The sequence below is a fragment of the Anabas testudineus genome, chromosome 19, assembly GCF_900324465.2.
Source record: "Anabas testudineus chromosome 19, fAnaTes1.2, whole genome shotgun sequence".
Taxonomy (NCBI): Eukaryota; Metazoa; Chordata; class Actinopteri; order Anabantiformes; family Anabantidae; genus Anabas; species Anabas testudineus.
Genome location: NC_046628.1, coordinates 5,161,524 through 5,181,905, shown reverse-complemented (window position 1 = coordinate 5,181,905; position 20,382 = coordinate 5,161,524). Strand labels below are relative to the sequence as shown.

The 20,382-nt window shown below is 40.9% G+C and overlaps 2 protein-coding genes across 2 annotated transcripts in view; both read right to left on the bottom strand.

Moving 5' to 3' along the window:
- Positions 1–15,943, bottom strand: part of antxr1c (ANTXR cell adhesion molecule 1c) — a 28,299-nt gene extending 12,356 nt beyond the window's left edge. The window contains exons 1-11 of the mRNA XM_026351957.1: positions 15,346–15,943; positions 7,240–7,311; positions 6,350–6,421; positions 5,913–5,994; positions 5,796–5,826; positions 5,630–5,703; positions 5,427–5,495; positions 5,095–5,175; positions 4,328–4,388; positions 3,462–3,560; positions 3,269–3,338 (exon numbers count right to left, since the gene is read on the bottom strand). Of these exons, the coding sequence (XP_026207742.1) occupies positions 3,269–3,338; positions 3,462–3,560; positions 4,328–4,388; positions 5,095–5,175; positions 5,427–5,495; positions 5,630–5,703; positions 5,796–5,826; positions 5,913–5,994; positions 6,350–6,421; positions 7,240–7,311; positions 15,346–15,497 (863 nt within the window). The 5' untranslated portion in view covers positions 15,498–15,943. The remainder of the gene's footprint in view (positions 1–3,268; positions 3,339–3,461; positions 3,561–4,327; positions 4,389–5,094; positions 5,176–5,426; positions 5,496–5,629; positions 5,704–5,795; positions 5,827–5,912; positions 5,995–6,349; positions 6,422–7,239; positions 7,312–15,345) is intronic.
- A 1,320-nt stretch (positions 15,944–17,263) lies between these two features.
- On the bottom strand, positions 17,264–20,026 carry LOC113156591 (retinol-binding protein 3-like). Its single transcript, XM_026351825.1, has 4 exons — positions 18,833–20,026; positions 18,231–18,421; positions 17,782–17,924; positions 17,264–17,589 (listed from the first exon to the last, which is right to left on the bottom strand). Exons 1-4 carry the CDS (start codon positions 20,024–20,026, stop codon positions 17,264–17,266), a joined length of 1,854 nt encoding a protein of 617 aa, XP_026207610.1.
- Between the last annotated feature and the right edge of the window lie 356 nt (positions 20,027–20,382).

Sequence of the window (20,382 nt, the reverse complement as noted above, 5' to 3'; positions counted from 1 at the left end):
ATACCTGCTATGGAATTGTTGTAAGACAGGTTAATCTGTCCACTGGCATTATTCTACATTAAGTTTTTCTTATTATAAACCAGTGATAAAGGCCATGAAGAGACCAAAAGCAACAGTGCAAATGTCTCCCAAAATGTGATGACCTCACTACCCTGTGTTGCTGAGCTAACTCCTCACTGAAGTCATGTTATTCTGGAAGCCATTATCTAATTTGAGTGTAGCTCACAAATAGGGGAATTAACTTGAATAATTTGATATTTATTAATGACTTAGAAAAAAAAGAGGCTGATCAATTTGAGGAAGAGCAAATAATGGGAAGACAATGTTGGCAGACTTTATTGCTAAATTCGGCAACTTTCCCAATCCTCTTGGTGTACAATGTTTTCCCTACTGTAGACTCATGAACACAGATGTTCGCCAGTCCCAATGAAGCCTTCAAATCTTTGGCTGTCTCTAGTTTCTTTACCTCATTGATGAGTGTTTGTTGTGCTCCTGGGGTCATTTTGACTGGCTGGCCACTTCTTGGTAGAGTGTTTTTTGTTAGTTGAAGTATCTCTAGTCCACACCTACAAAATCATTTTCTTAACATAACTTCAGGTATGCTAGCACCTGACTCCACTTCATTATTCCAAGGGTTCACATACTTCTTCAACTAGCGCAATGAGGTTTTTACGGTTGTTCTCAATAAAGACACGAAAGATCAGAATTTTTGGTATAATTTTTTCGTATATATAATCATATTTGTTAATACTCTTCACTTAGATAAAGATCAGATCTCACTTTATGAATTAATGCAGAAAACCTTGAAATTCCAAAAGGTTCACATCTTGCCACCATATTTAGTCACTCACTCACTTTTCGTCTCTCCCACAAGGTTGTCCCTCTTTCTTACAGTGTCCATTACAATTACATGCAAATTAACAATTATGCAAACGTGTGGATGTAGAGCACAGTGTCAAACAGTTGTTAAAGAAAGAAATGAAACAGACAGAGCAGAGTCAACACACACATAACTGAAAGAGAGAAACACATTCATCTGCCTCTCATTAGGTGGTGTGGGTAACTCTGCCTTACAAGAAAAACTTGTGTTCCTATTTACTTGTCTTCTTCATGTTTGTAAGTGGCCAAGCACAGACAACTACATAGACCAAAGAGCGATGCATCAATCTTAAAGACGTAAATGGCCAATAATTGTCAAATTTTAATTTCAAGTATAATCAAAGTAAGTCGTAGTAGATCAGTCAAATAGGATTTAAATCAGTCTGGGTTTCAGTGGAGCAGTGAAGCAGTTTGAAGGTTTTTCCACTGTGCTGAGAACGAGGCCGAACACAAACAAATGGCCATAAACTTGGAAGACCAGGCCAGCTGCTACACGGCTTTGATCAGCCAAAACTGGACATGGACACAGTAGAAAGAGAGTGGGGTAGGGTGGGGTGAAGGAATGAGTTTCTGTGTGACAGAGATAAATAAAAGACAGATACAGGAAGAAAAATGAGCACATGGGATGCCTGGGAAGGCGGGGGCGTCTGCAAGACAACCAGCAAGTCGGTGAAAAGAGCCAGGAGGTGGTGACGAAGAGGAGGAAAACTGATAAGCGTGGGACTGAAGAGTCAGGAGGTTAAGAGGTGGAAATTTTAATAGATCAAATAACAAAAGCCGGAGTAAACCGTCTTAAAGGGATTTTTAAAAGAGGCCGACTATGTCCTCTTGGTTTTATGCTTGTTTTGTCAAGGTATCGATTAAAGCTTCCGAGTTTGAGTCATGAATCCAGGTTGTTTAAATCTTTCCGCACTGCAGTTAAAAGCTAATTCTCTCTCTTTCCACACCACTGCCTGAGCAATTTTTTAACTAAATGACTTTTATGGGACACTAAAATAAAGGAATTTGTAACATAATTACAGGAGAATGCTATCACCAAATACTGGTGCGTTTCAAGAAAGCCGTGCAAAGAGTCTAAAACTCTTCAACTCCCCCTCACCTCTTTCTCTGTCTATGGTATGTGTTTAAAGTCTTTAACCACTGTCTACTAAACCTTATATTCTGTGGTCTGCTGTACTTTTCTTCTCATAAAAGACTTTGGTTAGAAAGGTTTGAGGATTGTTGATGTTGGAATATGATCAGGCTCTAAAAAGAGAATATAGCTGATGAAGAACAATTTAGGCTGCTGCTAGAGTTACTGTAGAGCAAGTGTGTAACCAACATGTGGTGAAGTTTCGAGTAAACTAACCTCAGTAGTCTGAGTTTTCACAAGCTGTCACCTTCCTTTTTCTCTTCAGTGAGCCAGAAAACACTGAAGTGATACAAATGAAATAAGCTGTATTTTAAATACATATAACCTGGGCTAACTGTAATAACTGTCAACAACACAGCACCTTGACTGAGTCTCACTTTGAATCACACAATGAATATCAAGAATCATCCAATCTGGACATTTACACAGCGCCTTATTTGTCAGCAGCATTTAAAGCTGCATTAATTGATTTTTTGGCCACCTGGGGGCAGCACAATAAACTGCACAATGCATCGTTGCTTTACAGTATTTTCAGTATACGAAGCTCCTAGCAAACAGTTGCCTATATACCTGGACACCACCTCTTTACCATAGGTACAATATCAACTTGCTTTTTACAGTAGCTCTGTTTTGGTTTCTACCATCTCCTTAGAAAAATGTCACTTTCGAGCTAAATGCTCCATCATGTTCAACAGTTTTTTAGCTTTCAATAGTAAACTGCTGCTTGTTCTGGCTGATCATATCAGTAAAATATGGCAACTTACTGAGCGGTCATCTGTGTAATTGTTTTTTAGTCAGACTGAAATAAAACAGTTTAATAAAATGCTTCAAAAAGCTGATAGGAATGACAGGATTTGGTGATAATTCTCTGTGGGTTTGATCTATTGCTAATATAAAAGTTGTGATGTGATACTGTAGCTTAAAGAACAAATGCCCTATACATGCATGCAAAGACACAACACACTTTTCCTCTCTTTTTTGTCATCAGAATCAAAAGCAATGACTTGGGAAATCATCAGCTGTGTCACCAGCCTTTAAATTGTAGTTTCTGTCAAGAACACGTACAAGTGAAAAGCAGGACAAATGCTTGAATTTAGCTACTGCACATGCTGGCAGAGCTCCAGAGACCCTATATTTTGGTAAGCTGTACTGGGAGGAGAGGAAGAGGAATTTAAAAGTCATTTTCTTGAGTTGAAGTTGAAAAGGGATCTCTGAGAAACAAGTGAAATCTTAAAGACAGGAAGAAGTAGCACTTACTTCCCAACTTCATTGATGACAGGGGCTGGACACAGCAAGAATGTGTTTTCTACTCCAGCCGGCTTTTCGTCTATGAGGTGAAGACAACATTTAATACATGTAGTGTTTCACTATAGAAGCTCATAAAAGTTAATATTTTGTGTATTTAAACTTGTCATTTTCTCTGAACAACAAGAAGTTTAGCTCTACTCACTGACTGTGACGGTATCGTTGATTTTGAAGCTGCAGAGCACCTGGTTGATATTTCTGGCATGTAGGAAACCGTTTCCTCTCACCACCACTTGGAAAGACTCTGGTTAAACACACATTGACATTGTAAGATTTCTGACTCTTGCTGACACAGTTTACCAAGCAAAATAACTTTTGATAGTACGTTTAAAACTGGAACGTTATTTATTGTTGAATTTATTTAAACTAACAAAAATTGTGTTTGTTTTTTACAATCACTGAGTATTTGTTCATTTTATACAAATAAAACTGCACCATTATATCTCAAATGACTGACCTTATTCCTGAAACTAGAAGTGTGGTGTGATTTATTAGGAGTGAAAACAATCTAGATAGAAGTGAAATCTTTTTCTTTAATAAAGAGCAAAAGCAGATGCAAGAAACAGTAAAAGTCCTTGTGCTTTGGCCAAAACCTTTAACGGGCCCTTGCATTGATTTGTTCCTTTTAATGTCCACTTAATGTTGCTTTAACAGTCATAATCTTTCTCTTGGCAGGACACTAAAGGACGTTGTCTAAGTCACATTTCAGCTACAGCCAATATCGCCACTGCTGCTCTCTCACAGTCAATCCTTTTAATGGGACCCTTTAATATTATTCCTACTGCGGTCCCAATAGATTTCCTGTAAGTGACCTGGATGCCCATGTATGGCCGTTTACATCTGAGGTCTGGGACTGTCATTATTGAAGTTAAAGAAAAGGGAGACACCCAGTAATGAAATTAACACAAGTCAAGAAATGATGGGAGACTGACATCAGTGTTGATAACTCAGCAGGGAACCAGTTCAGTTAGTGCATGTACTGTATGTGTGTGTGTGTGTGTGTGTTCCCACCTCCTGCACACACACTGGAGGGCTCGGCTGCTAAAATTTCAATGCAGGATTTCTTGATGATCTAGAGGGGAAACAAAGAGAAACGTCTTCCTCAAACTGGTCCGCTTCAAACGGGAAGAAATGCAGAGAGCTGAGAAAGAGTCGGGAACTCTATAAAAACGTTCTTGGGCTCTTTAAGAATGAAGTTATTTCCTTAATAATACAGCACCACTGTGGGTCTCACTCTTGAAAACTCATCACTTACTCATACCAACAGACTCTCAGCCTTTAAAGACAAAGAAAAGCCTTATTAGACAAAAATGTTTAAGTGCAGTTACTTTTAGTTGTGCAGTTGTTAACATGTTCAGCTAACTAGTAGTAACTCATGCTCATGACTGGACGCTGGCAGGCTTCAGGCAAACATTAGCAGCTCTGTTCTGCTCTTTCTTTTATTTGGTAAAAGTCTACCAGAATCTACATCCAACCAGCAAAAACTTGATTTCCTCCTCAATAATAGTGATTGTAAACAGTTATTTTGTATCCACTGGAAAACACTGTCCAGATGCCCAGTTGACAGCTCTGCAGCCTAATGAGGATTTTCTGTTCTTACATAAATGATTGTGTCATCTGCATATATTTGAGACCCAGTCTCTTTGTTCATTTACCCTTTATATAAGCAGAACTGTACAGGATCCATCCCAGTTAAATACATGATATTCTGATTATGTGGAAGACTGGCCTGCTTGTGAGCTTGAGCACCGCTTCCCTGCACAGAGATGTTTATTTACCGAATCTATGACTCCCCGAAGGGCGTGGAAACCTCCCAACACAGGAAACACATGCTCAATGGTGTCTGCAATGGTGGCCAGCTGTGGGAGCAGAGGTAGAGACAGAGATGGAGATGAAGAAGTGAATGTGGAAAATTAAATGTCCACACTGGACTATTACTCTGAAAATACTGATGGAGTGAAACCTCCATTATTAAGAAGTGGATCATAATGACAGTTGTAGGTACTATAGAAAGGCCGAACGACTCTCTTTCTCACATTAACACATTATCCACAGTCAGTGTTAACTGGCCAAATACAGCACAGCTTTACTGCATTGTCATGGATATCACCTGTGTCTCATTGAAGTCTTTGACACCAACGCAGTACACTATAGCTCCCAGGGACCTGGCTCTTTCTGCCTGTTGGGAAGATTGAGAAAAGTAGAAGTCATTACTTCTAGAAAATTTCACTAAAGCGTTGACAATTACTGTGCCTCTAAACAGTCCTGTCACTTTAGCTGTTTGGCAAAACAGCCTCAGTGTGAAGTTGCTACCTCTTGCTGGGCAGTGATAAGCTGATGTTCTTGCAGCTCTCCGTCCGTCAGCGCTATGATCACACTGGCCGTGCCTGGAAAAGAAGTCATACAGTCATACTGCCACTTTAACATAAAGCAACTGAGCTGGAGGTAACATTTTATACATGAATAATGTGATGCTTACCAAAGTTTTCTTGATGTATCTGCTCATTTGCCTTTAAACAAGAACACATTTTCAAAATTAGGACAGGAATGCACTCAGTAACGACACATCATTACAAACAATATAGCAAACGCTTACCCTCTGCAGTCCAAGGTTCATGAATGTGTCTCCACCAGGAATCTCTCTTTTCAAAGCGTTCAGACCCTTTCTGATGTCAACTCTGCAGAGCAGAATGGAAGAAGAATAAGCTTTATTATATTGTATGCAACATAGGCATTGACAAATTAGTCTGTTCTGCTCTTTCTTTTATCTTATTAGTTCCAATAAGATTTCCATGCAGAATGAGAATGGAGTACTTGTAATGGAAGATGTTCAATATTGTATTCATACAGAAATCATCTAAATACCAATGCAATGCTGATTAGTAAATCTGAAGCCAACTCTGTTGGAAACAGAAGCTCCGTTGTAGTTAGAGATTCACTTATTGCACACAAAATAATTCTGACATTTATGCAACAACAATATCACATGATTATACAGGCCATACAGAGATTATCAGCCACTGCTAAATTTACCTGTTTTCCGTCAGTTTCATGATGGTGGATGCCCTGGAGGAAAATGTTATGAAGGACATCCTCAGCATGGGACTGGAAGAGAAAAAAAATGTATATGTACCATCATATAGTTTTCCACCTTGAGGCTTTATAAGTGAAACTACCATATATACAACAAACATTTGTAACAACAAGTGAAGTAGAAAGTGTACTGTTTGTGTGAGTGAGAGTAAGTCAGTGCAGATTTGTTTAAAACGTGTTTATATTTGTCTTAAACTGAATCTTTGAGTACAGTTGGTCCTTTGCTTTGGCTGTACCACAAAGCTCCAGGTGTTGTTGTGGCCTTCAAGCAGTAAGGGCACAAATCGAAGCCACGCACAAGCTGAAGGACACATGTGGCCTGCGTTGGATTCAAATGTTCTTCATTTTTTTTCTTTCCAGTTACAGAAAATGTAAATGGAACATGCCACTCAGGAAGAGTGTTCAGATCAGATGTCATATGAAAGTGATGAACAAACATAGTCAGACTGCACAGAATTCAGAAAGGACATTCAATTCTTCCAGCTTGTAAACACTGGGACCAGACACCTGCTCAGTTTCTGCAGAGACTGAGTCCCTGTCAGCCTGGATGCTGAGTGACTTAGCATATGTCCAGTTGTAGCTGTAGGGACACATTTTATTTTACTTTACTGGGGATCCTGCTGTGTAAAGTGTGGGTTTCTCCTCAGTGATCTGCATCCTGGGGCTTCAGGGAGTCCACTGCAGAGGGAGCAGGCTCATGACAGTCCAGCAGTGAAACCTTTCAGTATTACAGTGTTACAGTATACAGCCCAACTATGTAGTTCAATGTTTACACTCTATTTTTCACATCACTATGTGTGTTTCCTTACAGTAAATAAAGTGTCCTTTACCTTTTGAATTTCTCAGCTAAATTCTCCACAAAGTAGTAGATTTCCTCCCAGTGATTCTTCACACTGCCGGATCTAAGAAAGAGAGCGAAAAAGAGAAATAAATCAGCAACTATGTTCAAGAAATAAAATATGTCCACGTTCCTGAAAAACTTAAATAATGAGTGATTACTGACAGTCACAAAATTACAATATTAAGTACAAAACGTTAAGAACAAGAAGAAGCAAGTAGTGAGCTTTTATGACACCAGCATTTTTCAGCTAACTAATGTTATCTGCCACGGTTTGAATATCGATCACAGTTGTAAAATACATTTTCTGTGCATATCTGTGAACTTTGAACACAGAAGAATGAGATGTTTTTCACACACACACACACACACACACACACTGAAGTTCATATGGTAGAGCAGTCAACCTAAGAAAATAGACGTTTGTTAGCCAAAAGGGACAGAAGGTAAAATCATTATCTCCACAACATGAAGAACATGCTAAATGTGAGGTAGGAAAAAGACCGTTTTTAACTTGTTCAACCTTCAGATTATAATCATTCAAGTTTCAATTATTTTGAACAAAAAGCACTGTTTGTTTTTACCTTTATTTTGCTTTTACTCCACAATGGAAATCATAACAAAACCTCAGAGGGAAGGAAATCAAACCTAAACTTCAAAAAGAACATGGACCTTTTCATTTATGTATCACAAACTCCCCTTTGACAAAAAAACAAAAAAAAACAACTTACAATAATTAGCCTACACTGCACATTAGAGACCAGTATGTGTACTGGTGAGATAAAAGGAGCCAGTGGTGTGGTCTGGTGTGTAATTTAGCAACCCCCTGTATCCTGAATGAGCCCTGAGGACTGAGGAAATAGATCCTGATCTCCCCAGGGGAACCATAAAACTGGACTGATAAAAAACACTCCCTACGGTACTACCTTCATTTCCTCTGGGGAGACTGTGTGTCTCTGTGTGTATAAAGGAGTTTTATTAAGTGTGAGCGTTAGGCGATGTGACCAGTCCCCGGGTCATCCGTTAAGTTAAGTAGCGAGTGATCCGGAGAGCTGACACATGGGAAATCAGCTAATTGACTGTGGTAAAACTGGAGGTCTGGTTAGAGGAGCAAGCGTCCTTAGAATAAAGTGCGAGGATGACTGTTATTCTGGGCACTGACCAGCTGACGTAACAGCATTAAAGATACTCTGATGTGTTTCTGTTGCTCTCTGTGGGACAGCACGTCAACATCAGTTTTATCTGCAGGGATCACTTGAATTTATTGAATAGTTTCCATTTAGTCTAAGTCTTTACGTCTCAAAAACCCAAATGTGTGAATGTGGCTTTATTATGTCTCTACAGTTGCTTGGAAGAAGACAGTATAAGATGTTATAGAGTAAATCATTTTAATGGTTAACATTTTATATATTCAATTCAGAAAAGAATTCAATTTATAGCAGCCAAGCTTTGAAATCGGTTTGTTAGAGTGTGTTTTGGAGATAATGGGAACCAGACTAAACTGTGACTCTGTTATCTTAGTTTACCTTTTAGCTGTATCAGTTCCCAGCACACTGAAGATATGAAAACCATGCCTAGACATAATATACAGAATGAACTATTTCATCAACCCAGTCTGCTAAAAAGTTTCCATTCACCTAAACTTTGATCAAAAATACATTTTTGTAAACAGCCAGTTTTGTGAGTTTTCACTTCGCACACAACGTCTTTATTACACTTAACAATAATCTTTTTCTAATCATAACCAAAGTGCTTTACTTGTATAAACCCAACATAACACACGACTCTGGACCAGAACTGGAGTCTGTGGTTTTTCAGCCCTGCACGTTATACACACCCCGTCCACTTCTTTGTGACTTGCTTTGCGTTTATAAATGTAGTGCTTCATTCAGCCAACAAAATGAGTTGAATCACAACATAATGATTATATGATTACTATATTACTACAAAAACATGATAGCGTGTTGCTGTTTAGTTGCACAGGAATGTCATTTTCATAAGACAGGGTGGATTTCTTCCATGTGAGATTGCCTTTGTCAATAATACATTTTGATTATTTGTAATATAAATATACAACATCTGAGCAGCCTTGCACATTGCTCTAGTCAACAACAGCTAAATAGCCAAAACCTGAAATGGAGATGAAATGTGACTAATGTTATTTGTCTGCAACCGAGTGTCATGGAGATTTTTTCCCTCTGTGTTTTTGTGTCATTGCTCAGCAGTGGAGTGGTAATCATTTGGCCAGGATGGGGGGAAGACACAGTCAGGGCATACCAGGGACTTTCCCATCATACCTCAGTTATTCAAGACTTTTTATCCTGCCACACTAGAGTCTGGATCTTCAGTAAATGCCCTGTTTGGTAGAATAGGATACATCTGTAGTCTTGCGGCCCTCCAGACAGGAGCACAGTTGTTCATCAGTAATTACATTTAGAGATGCCGGGACTTACACAACTCCCAGATTCAAAAGGCTGCAGCTTCACGCTTGTCAAAGACAGTCATCATGAGCAACAGTAGCCGCCACAGCTGAAAACAACAGCCAGCTCATAATCAAACTTCATCAGCAGGAAACCCAGTAAAAGCAAACACATTGATTTCTCAAGGGGGAAGAAAGGGAAGCAGGAATCTTGCAGGAGTGTAGGCTATATGTGTTATGTAAGTTTGAATGTTTTCCTTCACATGGTCTAAACAGACACACATGTTGGTCAACTAAAATCCCAGCTAAGCGTTTTCTCAGTGTTGTTGATCTGACACGGGTTACTCCTCCACACCAAGGTTTTACATTCCTACGAGGCTGACTGAGCAAAAGACCGAGGACAAGACCTTACACACTAAACAGAAATCCTCCCGCAATTGAGAAAAAAACAAAAAAAAAAAAACAAACTTGGGGTGGAGGAAGAAAGATGTTTAACTTGGATGTCCAACAAAATGTGCAGCGCAAACAGAAATAATCACACATGGATTGCACAAGCGCACCGGCCTCAAACCTGAAAGAACAGCAAGAGCCAGATTCTTGTGGAGATTGTTCCATTACAGCAACCCGAGGAGGAAAAAAATAAGAACAAAGTCTGGTGAAACCTTTCTGCAGTTACCAGAGGTGTGAGGATCATACTAGAGTATTTATTTCACATTGGGGTGAATCTGAGGACTCCCACCTTTGGTTTCCAGCTGCTTATCTTTATTTCTGGACCACAATGGCTCTTGTTTGCCTTGGAGCGGTTTGAATGTCTGTGGCGGCTGCAGTCGTGAGACACAGGCCTAGCTTGCATTTTCACTCACCTGTCCAAACAGTGTTAGTAAAGGAAGTGGGCAATTTCATTCTATGACTCTTAATGAAACTCTTTTATGCAGCCGCTTTAATCCTTTGATCTAATTTTAATGGTCTGAGCTGAGTCCCGAGGTTCAGCGGTTTGGGGTTTGGAAATGGAAAATAAAAGTTTTGAGAAGCGAGGGGCATTACAAAGTCCAAAAGGAGTTTGAAGTTATGTCATAGCTAATCGTCAAATCCAAGCGACAGTGTTTTCTTGATGCTCGAATCTCAGAGCCTGATAAAAAGCATGTGTCTGGATTTCAGCCATTTTGGGGGCCGAGAGTTAAAGGAAACGAAAGAAAAGAAAGAAAGGAGGACAGAGCAAAGAAAAAAGATGAAAAGCTTTCTCTGTGAGATCACAGTAAACTCAGCTGGTCAGGAGTTAGATAATGTGAAAAATCTGTTGGCTACATCGCAGACTTGTCTGCCAGGGGAAACACATCAATGATTCAACGAAAACTTAAAGGCTAAGTCTCTCTCGGACCTGCTTCATTCTGCTTGAGCCACAAAAGCTGGCAAAACACGCGAAAACACCACCAGAAAACCCAAATAAAGATCGCTCTACTGATTAAATGACTGTGCCGTTATTGAGTTGTTTGTGGTCCATGCACATTGATTAGCATGTGCCAGCGTTGCCAAATGCGTGGTTAGATTTCAGTTGTTTGCCAGATTTGAAATTAGCCAATAAACATTATAAGGCATTTAAAATCAAAGAAAAAAATCCAGCAGACAAAATACAGACATGAGCAAGCGAAGCTTTAAAACCAAGAAAAGGCGGTAAGGTCATAACACGATAATAATGGTGGGGGTGATTAAAGCATTAAATTGGCATTTAAATATACTTCTAGACCTTGTGTGCTCTCAATTAGTTTGGAGTTTTGTTGCTGATCTACATTCGTTTCAGTACTAACTTCAGTTCAGCGAATGAATGAATGCTGTTTCTAAACAGCTGTGGGCACAAAGAGAGGTGATATGCATCATTACATTTCAGTGACGCTCAGCAGACTGTGACTAGAGAAGACAGGAACTCACCACAAGTCCCCATTGTCTCTTTATCTGAGAAGAGGTACAATATATACATATATATATATATATATGTATATACATACATATTCAATTTGCTTTGGCCATAAATAGAAGAAGAAAAGCCACTGTGTCAGCTGGGAGAAAGAAGGCAGCTGTAATGATGTTTCAACTTAAGGTGATGAAGCCATAAATAATTGCTGTGTTTACATTTTGTTGGCGGTCAGATGTATTAATTACAAAAAAATGAATAAAACAGTTTGTCTTCCCTAATTTACCTAACGAAGTCTGTCAACTACCCAGCATGCACGTCTCTCCTAGAGTGCGACAAGATGACGGAATGTGGGAAAAAGCTCCATTTGGTCTGAAGGCTCAGCTTCATTCTCACGGTTCGAAATGTTGAAGGAGGAAAAAAAACAGATCCGCTCCGGAGGCTGTCTGCCATCCCAGCTGGGCCTACCCGCACCACCTCAGCCTGTAGCCAATGATGGTGCTCCAATTTAACTGACTGGGCACAAGGAATTGTTTGTTTAAAACCGCTAACCTACTTTTACAGCCATTGCAGAAGTCAAAGTCTTCACTGCGTGATTGCTGAGCTAATGCTCTATTCCAAAACTGAGAGAAATAGTTTGGAAAAAATGATTGGATAAGTAGCTGGTGAAGAGGCATTTAAGATGTGTGTCACATAAGCTCATGTTTCTTCGTCAGTCCTCCTCTGACCGTCTAAAAATGTACTTTGCCCTGCACATCTTCTTAAAAATGACCAGGAGGTTTGCATTACACTTAAAAGTGGTGTTCATCGCTTTAAAAACCACCAGTGCCTGAACTGAGTGACAGCATGATATCATTTAACAAGACATTTGTTCCTGCTGCAAACACCAAAGCAACATGCTGCGAGAGGCCAAATGACAAAACACAGAGCGGGGCATCATTCCACAGATAGAACGTGTTCCGCAGCCAGACATATCGAAAATATTTATGGACTCCAGCTGCACGTTTTCCGCTGACTTGCCTGGATTCAGGCAGCGTGACTGAACGCCCAGTCGGAGCGCTATCTTGTGACTGCCTCAACAGAGAAAAACACCCGTGATTAGTTAAGTCAGAAATAAAGCCACAACAGAAGTGACAGCGATTTGGCCGGAGACTACCAGAGAAAATGATTAGTGATAGCAGCACTCAACTACTGTGGGATTAGTGTCAATCAAATAGGTCAGTGAGGAGAAGAGACTGAAGAGGTAATGGAGGTATTATCATTATATACAATCTTCCTCATACATTTGGTCTATTTCTTTATGAACACACCCCAAACCATCATCTGGCTCAGCAAGCTGCGGCCCGTCCTCCATTAATCAGTACGTTTCTTGACAGCACATTAACTAACGAGCACATTTCCCCAAAACACATGTGCACAAAAGTCCCTGATTTGCAGCATGCAGAGTTGTGGGTGGCAGATTATGACATTTACTTGACATTTAACATTGACTTAGCTTACAGTTGTGGAGAAATCAGTGGAAAGTCAGTGAAGTCACCCTTGGAGCAGGAAAACACAAATTTGCATCTGTACAAAGTCACATCAATCTTAACGTGTCACTGTGTTTTGTGTAGCTGTCCCCGTGACACCTACTGAGAATTGAAGGAACCCATTTTTCCTTCAGGATATCACATACTGTATAGTTCTGCAGGAAACTTAGCAGTTGTGGATAATGTGTCTCACTAAAACCCGGATTTTCCAGCTCTAGTCCCAACTGTCCCAAATTCAAACTGGCAACCATACAGCCATTTGCCACCTTCTGCTCGCTCCAGACTGCATGGCTCAGAGAGCGCCGTCCTACATGTTTGAGCCATGCCGTGACATCATCTGTCAGATTCTGCAATAAACGTCTTTGTAGTCGACTTTATGAGCCAACGCGGCGGGTATCTCCCTCATTAGTGTGAAAATGATGATCCCCACCTACAATACAGTGCCCAAAGCATGTGTCTCCTCCTAAAGGAACCTAATTGAACGATGATGTTTTTTAACATGTAATGGCTGGTTTCAGTCGTGACATACCCATTACCCTTGCTCTGCTTTGTGTTTAGTGCTAATTACAAAACTTGCAGAATGCGGTCAACATTAAAACCAACACCCCAAAGTCCTTGCATTAGGTTTTAGTGCATGAAGGACTGGTGAAGGCCTGAACCACCTCCTCAGCTGCTCTACCTGCTGCAGTGTCCTCACACTGGTTTTTTACACCCTCCATATGGATCAGTCAGAGCTCAGGGTTCAGACTGAGTCTCTTTGTCCCGGCTCAGGCCTGAGGGATGCAGTTGTGGGACTGGGAGGCAGGTCTCTAATGAGCTTCCTCCTGTTTGAAGTCAACAACTGATGCCTCGACCTTGTTAGTCATCCTGAGAGTGGGCACTAAAGCACGCAGGAGAGCTAACAATAGCATCAATGTTGTGACAAAAGCAGTTTCCTTATTTGCAGCATGTGTCAGTGTTTACTGCACGGCACAAGCCAAAGGAGGTTTTTCACATATGGGGAGCAGTTCCATGGTGTTGTTGTCCTTTTCTGCTTGAGAATCAAATGCCAGGATAAATGTCGAGGGGTCAGTGGGTATGGCGAGGCAGTTAACACAGTCACTGATCAGTGTGAAAACTGCAATGAGCCTGGATAAAGTCGCCACCGAGCGGCAAACGAGATGTCGCTTCTGCAGTTTTAATATTTCTCTGCTGACACTGCAGAGAAAGTCAAGGGCATGCACGCAACAATTAGTTCTCCATATTCAGAGCACATCTTTATACATTATATGTTGTTGTTCTGTCACGTTCCCCAATCGCTCCATTAGTGTGAGACAAAGGAGAATAGCTCATATGACATGTTAGTTCTATGTAACAATGATACAGGATGCAGCATTTACACTCATATTCATAACTCTAAATATAAGTGAATATAAGTGCGTCACAGATTCCTTACTCCTACTGTGTTACCAGAAAATATCCACTAAGTTACTGCACTAGCCAAACATCCAGTGCACCAAGAGAAAACAGCAAGCGCTCCAGACTTTTTCGTGCTCTTCTCTGGCATTTTATTTTCTCCTCGGCACTCGGTCCAGAGCTAAGATGTCACACAACCACAGCATTTTTCCAATGTGGGCGTAGAGAGAGTGGAAGTGAAAGAGTAAAAAGGTGAGCATTCACAGGGAAAGAAGCAGAAAAAAGTCCTCCCCAGTGTTTCTTTCCAGGAAGACTTGTTATATTTTTTGTCTTATTTGGTTTTTCCCTGTGAATGAAAAAAGAGGTAGTGGTTTTTAACTTGAAGAGGGAGAGAGAGTGATTAATCTTGTAAAGCAAAGATGACAAAAAGGCCCTTCCTGTGAAGGAGAGGAATTTATTTGAGTTTTTCAGCAGAAGGACAAAGGAGATAGTTGGTTTGAGGCTGATTACTCATCTACTGTAGTATCTTTTTGCCAATTCAGCAAACTGTACCCTGCAAGTCAGCCTCCTTTAAAGCGTCATAGCGCGTGTGCGCAGATGCCGGGGTGCTCGTCTGCGGCTGATGGGATGATGGGGAAATTACCCGAACTATTGCATTAGGAGTTCAACTTCTGGTGTCATTCAACTCATGATTGAAAAACAAGCTGCTGTTTTTTTGTTTTTTTTTTAAACTTTTCTAACTTCATCCACAGAGCGCATTAACATCCAGCAGCGGCACCAAAAGCAAAAGCAGAGAGTGGCTTTGTTGTTGTGCGCTTTCGTGTTATTTACCAAACTTTCACTTACTTGTCAAGCACAAAATAGAGGTCAAAGGCGCCCTGACAGGAGCTCTCCTCCTCCTCCTCGTCCTGCAGCTCCGGCTCAGCTCCTCTCACAGATGAAGAGGAGAGCAAAAATAATCCGAGCAAACCCAGAACAAGACGCAGCAGCCTCGCCATGACTTGTCTCTGGGATAAGAAGTAGATTCCTTTGTGGATGAAAAGAGACAAACAAAATCAGCCCTCCTACACTAAAGTGGCGGCTTACATCCCAGTGACAGCAAAAGAAGAGGTGCAAAGATGCAGGCGATGCTCCCACGTCTCCGTTTCCTCAGCTCAGTTTACAGTCATGACCATCTGCATCCCGGTCAAAGTGTCACAAGAAAAGATGATGACAACCCTGCAGACTGCGGCCAAAAAAAAAAAAAAAAAAAAGTTTTAAAAACAACTTTTAGAGAAGCAAATCCAAAAAGCAGAGCTGGGTGGAAGAAATGGATCAAATGAAGGAATGGGGTGGTTCGTAAAAGAGAGGATGAATGTCAAAATGTCAAAAGCAGTTTGGGTCTGAAAACGGGGTGATGCAGAGCAGTGTTGGCGCTGGAGGATCTGGGACTTGACTTGGCTCAAATGGAGCTGGTTTCATATTTCATACCGAGGCGGAGAGAGAAAGAGGAAAAAATGGGTCAAGATCCCATTTTGCGCCTCCCTCTCATGACGCGCCGCTGCGTTTTGCTGGGGAGTCAGCTCAAGGCAGGATGGGAGGATAGGAGCTACAGGAACACTTGTCACTGCGGTTTTTAGCCTAAACAAGTGTTTGAACACTTGGTGTTTGCTTTGCTTTGCTGTGCTGCTGCTACATGTTCATTTCAAAGCCTCTGGAATTCACCTTTCATAGGTTGTGATGATGCTTACTGGCACATATTGCACAGAGAAGAGCAGAATTACAGTAATATACACTTTAAATTCTCATGCAAGAGTTTTGTGTTAACTTAAAAAGTTAAATTATAATAATTTATATAATTATAAGTTGACCAAAACATGATTGTTATGTCCTGTTGCTGGCCTGTAACTGTGTCCACTGTTGTTTTATAGTTTTGTCTTTAGGAAAAGTAAAGTTAATTTCCTTCATAGGCAAAAATAAATGAATAAATATGAGCCTGTACAATCTGTCCACAGTTTCATCCAAATCAAGACTACTTCACACATCCACCAAGAAGGACACAGTAAACAACTCACTTTAAGACTGATAAAGTTGTTTGTGTCAGCACTGAAATATTTTGACCTAAAGAGAAAGACGTCCAGGTGCCATTACTGTTGGATCACACCTTCAAGACTTTGACAAAGACTTGTCTGTTGTGAAATGGATATTAAAGTCAGTGTTTTAATTCATTATAACATTTAGCAGCATGATGAGGAGAAATATATCCAAGCTGTCACTTAATGATGTTACTGATAAACTTATTTGATTCTGTAAAAAGCAGTTACCTAGCCCAGATTAGATTCACTATAAAAAATATTTATCTAATGGCAGAAAAGGAACATGTTTTTTGTTTGTTTGTTTGATGCTTTTTCTGCTTCTGAAAAAACTGAACAAAACACAATTTATTGTGTATTTATGTAGCTTTATTGTTTTTACTGTGTCTCACAACTGGAATTGTTACCCAAGGCATGAAATAGACTGAACATAGACACTTCTCATAGTCAATGAGGATAGAGTTTCAAGTTGATTCCTTTTCAGAGGTGCCAATAAGTGCCCTTGATTGATAGCCAATGCATCATCTAACAATACTAGGTAAATTCTGTTGAACTTAAGCTCTACTGGCGAGAATTAATAACACATTATACTTTGTACTTCATCTACATTCTTCACTTCTTACACAAATCTAGATTCTAAATGTTGCAGAAGTGACTGTTCAAAGACTTCATAGATCTGTTCAGGACGTCGTTTACTTCTGGCCTCCCAGGTGCTTGTTGAGGATGCCCTTGGCAGTCTCGAGGGCAGCTTCAGCTGACACAGGTATGTGTGGTGTGATGCCAGCTCCCTCCCAGGCTGGCCCGGTGGTGATGTCAGAATGGACAGTGGGGATGTTGATGAAGATGTCAGTCTCACCAACACGGAAGGACTTGGGTGGATGGGAACCCCCGGCGGTGGTTTCGCCAACAATCATTGCGCGGCCGTGCTTTTTCATGATGTATACAAACTCCTCTGCGGCACCAACAGTTGCTCCGCTTGTTAGGATGACGAGGCTCTTCTTGGAGCCATATCTTGGACCTGAGGACAAGGGTGAAGACAGTTTTACCTTAAAGCACATGAGTATCTGCATTTTCATGCATTTACGTTCCTATGTCTTAAACCTGCGACCACTTGGGTACTGTGGTCTACACAGGTTTAGCAGCTACACACTGATGTTGTTGCTAAAGTGGATCACTAAGACACTATGGCTTGATTTCTTCTTTAGCTTACCAGTGAGATCAGTCAGGGTCCAGAGCTCTGTGGTGGTGCCAGATGGTCTGTCGTACAACTTGTCCAACACAATCTGCTTGTCAGCATCAAAGAAGTATGAACAGAAGCCTGCAATGGCTGTTGTGGGGCCACCAATGTTGTTCCTGCAAATACAGTCAAAAACTATTATCCAGAAGCTAGATTCATGATAATATTTCATCATTTGTGAGCTTCAATGCTAAAGGTGTCTCATTTTGTCTGGGGTGCCAGATATTTTAAATTGGGGAGTTACATTCAAATGAATATTTTGAGCTGCGTTGGCTGTACGTATTTAAAGAATGATTATAAATACATGTTTTACCAACTAAGCACTCTACTGTATATTTAGCAGGTTAAGCAGATGATTAGTATTCCGAAAATAACCACACAGAGTGTTGAATAGAAACTTCTATATGAGCTTGATCTTTCACCTGAGGTCAACAATCATGGCATCGGTGTTGACCACTTTGTTCCAGACGTGCTCAACAATAATCTGGGCAATGGGCTTGACCTCTTCAAAGTCTCCAAACATGTCAAAACGCAGGTAGCCAATGTTGTTCTCAATAATATCGGTGTGGAAGGAGACTTGGATCAGGTGAATGTACATCTCTGGAGTGTAATTCTGGTTAGAAAGACAAGCAGGAGCAACAATTTGTTGGGAGAATAACTGCAAACTGTGCTGCCTGTGTATCAAGGTTAAAATTAATTTTTTTCAAATACTTCATGGCTTTCTATAAACCTGTCTCTAATGTGTATTTTTTTAAAACAGTTTTCCTAAAGTAATATAGGTTATAAGAGGCCATGGCGAGAAAAAACATGGTGAAACAAGATTTGTATCAATGTCTAATACTAAAATATTATTTTCCTAAATTCCCTGAACTGCAAAACCATCTGTGATAATTTGACTTTACAGCTCTTTCAATTTTTTCCCACAGAAACATTTATAGTAAAACTAAAAGCGTCCAACACACAGTTGGCCCTGAGATTTACTTTCACAATCAGAAACAAGTGATCTTATGTACAAGAGCCTCACCATAGGTGGCAGAGGTGGGGTATTGCTGGTTGTCTTCAGACTCTTGTCCCCAGAAAGGGCTTTCAAGTCAGCTGACAACTTTGTCTCCAGACTGTCCTTGGAAACAACTGTGCTGTACTCGCCTTTTGCTAGGAGCCCCCTTAACTTCCCTGCAACATCAGCTCCAATATCTTCAAAGGCGTAGTTGTCAGCAATCAGGGTTGCTGATCCCTCAATGATGGCTGGAACTTGGGCACGGAGGTTGATGATCTTGATGGCGGTAGCAAGTGCGTCCTCGGCATTGACCTCTACATCAGGGGTCACACCTGTAACCTCCCAGGTGGAGCCGGTGACAGGGTTGATGGACTTTGCAGTGGGCACAGTAATGTAGAAATCAGTATCACCTACTTTGATGTCATCGACTTTGACTGAACCCCCAGCGGTCTTCTCACCCACAATGGTGGCCCTCTTCAGCTTCTGGAGACAGTAGGCAACATCCTCAGCAATGCCCTTGGTGTTTTTACTTGTGAGGATGATGAGGGGTTTGTTTATGCCGTATCTCTCCCCAAGCAGTGTGGACATGGTAAAGAGCTCAGTGGTGGTGTTTGAGGGACGGTCATACACGCTGTCAATGTGAATCAGAGGATCCTCTTCAGAGAAATAAGACACAATATAAGGGATTCCTGAGATCTCTCCGCTGCTGGTGTAGCGCAAGTCAAATATCAGAGCTGAAGTTGGCAGGATTTTATTCCAAACCAGCTCTAGGAGCAAAGGGCCAACCTTTTCAGCAGTCTCTTCCCCAAGGATGTGATCTATCCTCAGGTAACCAATGTTGCCCTCCAGGATGTCGAGCTTGATGGAGGTCTGAAGGAGGGCGATGAGTTGCTCTGGAGGCAAGGGAGGCATCTTTGGGGGAACTATGGGTACGTAGTTTGGCTGATAGAAGACCTTCAGGCGTGGGTCCCCGATTGTTGTCTGGATACCGTTGGTGAGGACATTAGCCAGGGATTCAGCATCAGGGATGTTAAGAACATCTGTGTTGCTGCTGGTAGCTTCCACTGCCTCCTTCATCCCCTCCAGATTTTCTGGTGAGCAGTAATTGTCCATGATGATTTTTGCCATATTAACAATAAGGCTAGGCTCAAACGAGGCATTGATAAAGACAGCATTTCCCAAAAATAACAGAGATGCCACCAGGAAGAGAGCCCTTGACATTTTAGTCAGTTGGGTCAGTCAAAAAAATTAACAAATGGTAAGTAGCTGCTGATGAGCCAGACGTCCTTCTGCAATGAAGTCCTTTGTCAAATGGTGCTGTTTTCACTGTAAGATTTCTGTTAACACACACACACACATAAGAGGATTTACCCCACAATAAATCTCTAATCATATTATAGTAAGTGCCTCTGTAGGCAATAACAACGTAGCCAAGTAGGTGTAGTAAGAAGGAGGTGTTGCCAGAGTATTTTGAACATCTATTTAAAGCTACCTGTGTCAAACAAGGCAATCTTTGTAATGGAGAAATTTCTAAATCTGTCTATCTATCTATCTATCTATCTATCTATCTATCTATC